Here is a 7231-nt window from a genome sequence, read left to right on the forward strand (position 1 = left end):
TGGAGGTATGATCCTTCTATTCCCACCTTGCTGAGAGTTTTTATCAAGAAGGGATGTTGGATTTTGTCAAATTCTTTTTCTGCATCAATTGAAATGTTTATGTGATTTTTATTCCTCAATTTGTTTATGTGATGTATCACGTTTATTGTTTGTGGATATTGTACCATCCTTGCATCCCTGGGATAAATCCTACTTGGTCATGGTGTATGATCTTTCTGATGTATTGCTGGATCCAATTTGCTAGAATTTTGTTGAGGATTTTGGCATCTATGTTCATGATGGATATTGGCCTATAATTCTCTTTCATTGTGTTGTCTTTATCTGGTTTTAGTATCAGGGTGATGCTGGCTTCATGGAATGAGTTTGGAAGCATTCCTTCCTCTTGAATTTTTTGGAATAGTCTGAGGAGGATAGGTTTTAGTTCTTCCTTGAATGTTTGGTATAACTCCCCTGTGAAGCCACCTGGCCCCGGGCTTTTGTTTGCTGGGAGTTTTTTGATGACTGCTTCAATTTCATCCATAGTTATCAGCACATTGAGATTTTTAGAATCTTCCTGATTGTGTTTTGGAAGGTTGTATTTTTCTAGAAATATGTCCATTTCCTTCAGGTTGCCTAGTTTGTTGGAGTAGAGTTGTTCATAGTATTTTTAAACAATCCTTTGTATTTCTGTTGCGTCTGTTGTTATTTTGCCTCTCTCATTTCTGATTTTGTTTATTTGAGTCCTCTCTCTTTGCTTCTTAGTGAGCCTGGCTAGAGGTTCATCAATCTTGTTTATCCTTTCAAACAACCAGTTCTTGGTTTCATTGATCTTTTTATTTATTTATTTATTTTTGGTCTCTATTTTTGCCCTGATCTTTAATATTTCCTTCCTTCTGCTCACTCTGGTCTTTTCTTGTTGCTCTCTTTCTAATTATTTGAGTTGTAGAGTTAAATGATTTACTACCATTTTTTCTTGCTTTTTGAGGTAGGCCTGTAGAGCTATGAACTTCCCTCTCAGGACTGCTATGAACTTCCCTCTCTGGACTGCTTTCATTGTGTCCCATATATTTTGGATTGTTGTGTTTTTGTTGTCATTAGTTTCCAGGATGCTTTTAATTTCTTCTTTGATCTCATTGGTAACCCAGTCATTATTTAATAGCATGCTATTCAGCTTCCAAGTGTTTGAGATTTTTGGATTGTTTTTATTGTAGTTTATTCCTAATTTTATGGCATTGTGGTCTGAGAAGATGCTTGGTATGATTTCAATCTTCTTGAATTTTGGGAGACTTTGCCTGTGACCCAATATGTGGTCTATTTTTGAAAATGTCCCATGTGCACTTGAGAAGAACGTATAGTCCGTGGCTTTGGGATGCAATGTTCTGAAAATGTCAGTTAAGTCCATCTGATACAGTGAGTCATTTAGGATTGCTGTGTCTTTGCTGATTTTTTGTCTAGAGGATTTATCCATTGATGCCAGTGGTGTATTAAAGTCCCCTACTATGATTGTATTGTTATCGATCTCTCCCTTGATATCTTCCAGGAGTTTTGTTACGTATTTGGGTGCTCCTGCATTGGGTGTATATATGTTTATCAGGGTCATATCCTCTGGTTGTATCGATCCCTTTAGTATTATGAAGTGGCCTTCCTTATCTCTTGTTATGGCCTTCACTTTGAGGTCTATTTTGTCAGATATAAGTATTGCTCCCCCAGCTTTTATTTTTCATTTCCATTTTCCTGAAAGATATTTTTCCATCCCTTCTCTTTCAATCTGTGTCAGTCCCTTATTCTGAGGTGGGTCCCTTGTAGACAGAATATATATGGGTCGTGGTTTTTTATCCATTCAGCCATTCGATGTCTTTTGATTGGAGCATTTAGTCCGTTTACGTTTAAAGGTATTACTGAAAGGTACTTGTTTGTAGTCATATCTATTTTTGTGTCTGTGTTCCTTCTTACCTTTTTATTTCTCCTTTATACAGTATTCCCTTTAGCATTTCTTGCATTGCTGGTTTGGTGGTAATAAACTCCCTTAGCCTTTTTTTGTCTGCGAAGCTCCTGATTTCCCCTTCATTTTTGATTGATAGTCTTGCTGGATAGAGTATTCTTGGATTCAGTCCTTTGATTTGCAACACTTTGTGTACCTCCTTCCATTCCCCTCTTGCTTGATGTGTTTCTGTTGAGAAATCATTTGATAATCTGATGGGAGATCCTTTGTAGGTAACCCTCTGTCTCTCTCTTGCCGTCTTTAAGATTCTCTCTTTGTCGTTAATATCTGCCATTGAAATTATGACGTGTCTTGGTGTGGGTCTTTTGGGATGGATCCTGCTTGGGATTCTCTCTACTTGTGTAATTTTTTCTTCCCCATATCTGGGAAGTTTTCTGTCATTATTTCTTCAAATAGATTTTCTAATCCTTGCTGCTCTTCTTGTCCTTCTGGCAGCCCTATTATATGTATGTTACTTCATTTCACGTTGTCCCAAAGCTCCCTTAGGCTTTCCTCCTGCTTTTTAATTTTTTTCACCAATTGCTGTTCAGATTGGACTTGTTTCTGTACCTGATCTTCTAACTCACTAATTCAGTCCTCTGCTTCTTCTAGTCTACTGTTGAAACTTTCCACGGTATTTTTGATTGTAGCTATATCACTTTTCATTTCTTCCTGATTCTTGCATAGGTTGTTGATTTTCTCATCCATCCGATGTATGAATTGCACGAACATTACTCTGAATTCTTTTTTGGTCACGTTACATGCTTCAATTTAACTAATTTCCTTTCTTGGCGACTCGTCATTTTCTTTCCTCTGGGGATTGTGTCGTCTCCACATTCTGACTATCACCAGAAGGTTCAAACTTCGAGTGGACCTGGGCCATGTGCCGTGGGAGCTTCACACCACCTGAGTGTCACTGAAGTGCTCAAACACTAGGACATGTGGCTGACGTGGGTTGGTGGGAACCAGGCTCGCCCAGGGTAAGTGTTACCAGCATTCAGTGTAGTCTCATGTGTGCACCTAGAATCATGGACCCCGTCTGCACTGCGCTGTTGGCATGTGCCTAAAATGAGTCCCCTAGCGTGTGCCAGGAGTGAGAGATTCCCTGTGTCTGCACCAAGAATCGAGTATCATAGTCTCTGTTGCCTCGTGCGGCTTCTTGCTGAGAATCAGGGTCCCTGTGTGTGCATGCACCAAGAATTGGAGTCACTGGCTCTTAGTGTGAGTGCACTGTGAGTCAGGGATCCCAGGCACACGGTAAGAAACAGAGTCAAGTCAGTGGTGCTCAGTGCTGCCTCTTGCCTGGAGAATCTGAATCCCGGTCACCATGGGGGACTGGGTTACACAGTAGCACTATGGCATGCCCGCGCTGTGGAAAGCAGACTGTGCACTGCGGAAAATAGACTTCCGTGTGATCTTGCCCAGAATTGAAGTCAGGTGGCACTGCCGCCCTGCATGGGCTTCGGGTTTGGTCGCCTGATTGTGTTGTGGGGAGCAGATTGCAGTCTCTGTGCTCAAACTCCAGTAGCAGCTCTGTGGTCCCTGCACACTCTCCCAAGCTCAAATTCCCGGTCCCTGCACACTCTCCCAAGCTCAAATTCCCGTAGGGGCGCTGTGGCCAGAGTGAGGGGCGGGTCTATCAGTTATTATGGCGCTATCTGCGATCTTGCAGGCAGGGGGATAGGCTCTTTGACTTACAGAAATCTGCGGCCAGGATGTCTGGATTCTTGCTGTCTGTTGGTCTGAAGCTGTGGTCACAGTTCTCTGTCCCCAGTGGCTGCAGGGTCCTGGTTTGTGTCTGAGATGCGACTGAGTGGTGCTGAGGCCAGGATCCTAGTCTCAAGCAGCTCTCTTTCTCAAGATGGTGTGGTCTCTGTGCCCACACTGGCCGCCCAGAAGTGTCCACTTTGTGTGTGGGGCTCCACCGTCTAAGACTGCCCAGTTTGGCAGCCCCTAGGAGGACCTGCAGAATCTAACTGTCCCTAGCTCATACACACACACACCACACACGTCTACACCCTCCTCTATGGTTCCCTCACTCTCTCACACTCTCTCCCTTCCTTCCTGCTGGTCGCCATCTTCCCAGCCCTCATACTGTATCTTAAAGGAAATCTTTGCAGATGATATGTCTAGAACACCTAGTTCAAACATTCTGCTCAAATGTGCTATGTGATAACTTTTAAAAATTCTTATTGTTGAAAGTATTAAGACATTAACCAAATTTACTGTGTTTTTGGAAGAGTTCAGGACACCTTCCATACCAGTCTCAGGTGGAGATTTCTTTCTGTTTTATCCATGACCTAAAAGTAACTGCTAATTGAATTTTTCTATTCCAGACTTTTCTCTCAACTGAGTCTGATACCTGCCACTAGCCAGCTTCACTATAAATAACTCTCACAGAAGGAATCTTAGTTTCTGAAAGTCCCAAACTGTATTATCTCAGGGCATTTTTACTTGACTGCATCCATATGGAGTCCCACCATCTCTCCCCTTCTGTTTACCTTGTTTGTTAGCTCTTAGTGGACATTTCACCATCTTCTTGATGACATTGCTGCTCCTATCCTCTACCATTCTATGACTAGCAGTGTGTCCTGCTAATCCTAATGTCCCCACTATAACCCAGGGCCTTCTAAGAGCAAGCACTCAATTCATGTTTGGGGAATAAATGAGCCAGTGAGAGATTTCATTTAAGATTTAATTTCTCCTATATTTTTGAATAAACCAAGAAAATCCAGGTATATATAATTTAATTTTACAGAGTAAATAAATGAATAAAAAGTTAGCTATATTTTATGTTTTCTTCCTCTGTTGCTTAAAACCATTTATTTTACTGCTGGGATCTTTCACATTTATAAGGAAACTAGAGGCCCGTTGTACAAAATTCGTGAATGGGGGGGACATCACCTTAGCCCAGCCTGCACCCTCTCACAACCCAGGACCGATGGCTCCTAACTGCTCACCTGCCTGCCTGCCTGATACCCCAAACTGTCCCCCCCCCCGTGCCAGCCTGATCACCCCTAACTGCCTCTGCCTGCCGGCCTGATCTCCCCTAACTGCCCCCCCCCGTGCCAGCCTGGTTTCCCCCAACTGACCCCCTGCTGGCCTGGTTGCCCCCAACTGCCCCCCCTTGCCGGCCTGGTCACCCCCAACTGCCCCCCTTTTCCAGCCTGGTCACCTCCAACTGCCTCCCTGCTGGCCTGGTCACCCCATGCAGCCTGCTGTTCAGTCGTTTGTTCGTCCCTCACTAACCCCCCTGCCAGCCTGGTCACCTCACGCAGCCTGCTGTTAGATCATCCATCTGGTCATTTAGGTTGTGATGGCCCCTGGCATTTTATATATTAGTATTCCTAATGTAATGCCATGTTATATTGTTCTTGTGCTTACTGTTACTGTAGCACTTCAGTGAACAAGGATTCACAAAAAGATGGGTGATTTCCTAATTTCTTTTGATAAATTGTGACCTCTTACACTTAAACCTGATAAACAGCTATAAATGTTTGACCACTGTTATTAATAAGCTCAGATTCTGAAGCTAGTTAAACTTTTTATTATAAGGAACAACATTTTAAACAAAAAAGATAAAAATCTCCAAATCACCTATATTGAACAGGAACACTAAGGTGTTCCCTCCATATCCACCCTGGTCTTCCACTACTCAGAACTTTGGCTGTTGTCTTCAAATGGAGAGTGAAGAATGATATGCTTCAGACTTCACTCAGGGCAGGAGAAGCTGCTAGAAATGACACTTGAACTTTCATTGGCTGTGGCAATAGTATCATCCAAGGAAACTTCAGCTTGGGCTTTCTCTCTCTCATCTCTCAAAGCTTCCTCATACCAGTTGGTGAGGGAAGTGGGGTCAGTCCCACTGATCTTGGCAAAAAACTTCAGGACTTTCATCTTGGTGGTTTCAGCATGGGCCCTGGGACCCCACAGGAACTCATAACGTGGAGGATCACTATTGGGCACCTGCTGGTACTCCAGGTACTTTTCCTGCACTAGATCTTCAGTGATGAGCTTCCTGGGATCCCCATAGATAAAATTATTCTTCCCAGCATGCACCCCAATCATATTCATAATTTCCAAGATTCTTTCCTCAGAGGCTCGGTTGCCCTCCATGAAGATTATGCCCAAGATAAGTATCAGGATGCCGGTTTTGGGCATGACCTGGTCATCACTCAGCATCCCATCATAGGTGAGGTCTAGTAATTTGACAAGCACATAAGAATGGTTGGTGGGATCCACTTCCTTCACTTCAATGCCAAAGATAATCTCCAGGCACTCACAGGCTTTCTTGAAGACCACAGGGAAGTGATCCTTGTGCTCTCTGATGACACTCTCTAGCATTTCTGCCTTTGTGATGGGCTCCTTTGTTGCATACTTGATACTCAGGTACTGTACCAAGTCATATGCCTTATTTTGTAGCACTTCAGTGAACAAGGACTCAGGATTTGGTGGAGTCTGCAAGGTGCTTGGATCCTCTTCTTGGCTGCTGGAGCCCTCATTTGATTTGCTTGATAGAGTGACTGTGTTGGCAGTGGAGGAGGAGCAGGATCTCTGGAAACTCTGAAAAAGACTCAGTATCCCAGTGGCAGGCAACTCCTCTGGAGTGCCAGGGGTCAAAGAAGAGAGAGAGGAGAAGGAGGTGTTGGTGCTGGTGGCTTCTTCCTCTTCAACTATGGGAGCCTGTAAACCTGCCAGGCCCTGTGCCTCTCTTGGGGCCTGAAGGTCTTCCCTAAGGTTGCAGCTTTCACTCTTCTGACCGTGAGACATGACTTGTGTTGGGGACAGCTGGCCAATTGGGACCTACAGACCTAGAGGAGAGAGGGAGCGTGTCAGTACACTTAGCTGAGAAACTCATCCATGGTGGCTCTGACAAAGACAACTCACAGGTCTCCTCTTTAGGGGTGCTCTTGTCACAGGACTCCTATTTTCCTTGTGGCCTGTCTCCTAAGATCTAGAAGAAGAAGTGAGATGGCTCCTCAGGGAGTAGCCAGCCAACAGAGCCAGAGGATTTCAGGGTTGAGAGTACACTGGGTAGGGTCATGCACTATGGGGCTCCTTCTGTTCTAGGGTAGGCGGGAACTTGGTTGGCATTCAGGGTATGCACCTCACCTTGACTTTTGGTACTGCCTGGATCTCTTCTGATATGCTGACCTGAGGACACATGCTTCAGACCAAGGCCCTCACATACAAATTCCTATGATAATTGAATCATATCTCAGGATGCAGATTACAGGCACAGTTCTCTCCCCCCAGGTGTTGTCAGGAGGG

The 7231-nt window shown here is 44.1% G+C and overlaps 1 protein-coding gene across 1 annotated transcript; it reads right to left on the bottom strand.

Moving 5' to 3' along the window:
* Positions 1 to 5671: 5671 nt before the first annotated feature.
* Positions 5672 to 6730, bottom strand: LOC308239325 (putative MAGE domain-containing protein MAGEA13P; the record flags this gene model as incomplete). The annotated part of the gene is made up of 1 exon (XM_080652127.1): positions 5672 to 6730. One exon carries the CDS (start codon positions 6728 to 6730, stop codon positions 5672 to 5674), a length of 1059 nt encoding a protein of 352 aa, XP_080508253.1.
* Between the last annotated feature and the right edge of the window lie 501 nt (positions 6731 to 7231).

This window comes from Plecotus auritus (genome assembly GCF_963455305.1).
Source record: "Plecotus auritus genome assembly, chromosome: X".
Lineage (NCBI taxonomy): Eukaryota > Metazoa > Chordata > Mammalia > Chiroptera > Vespertilionidae > Plecotus > Plecotus auritus.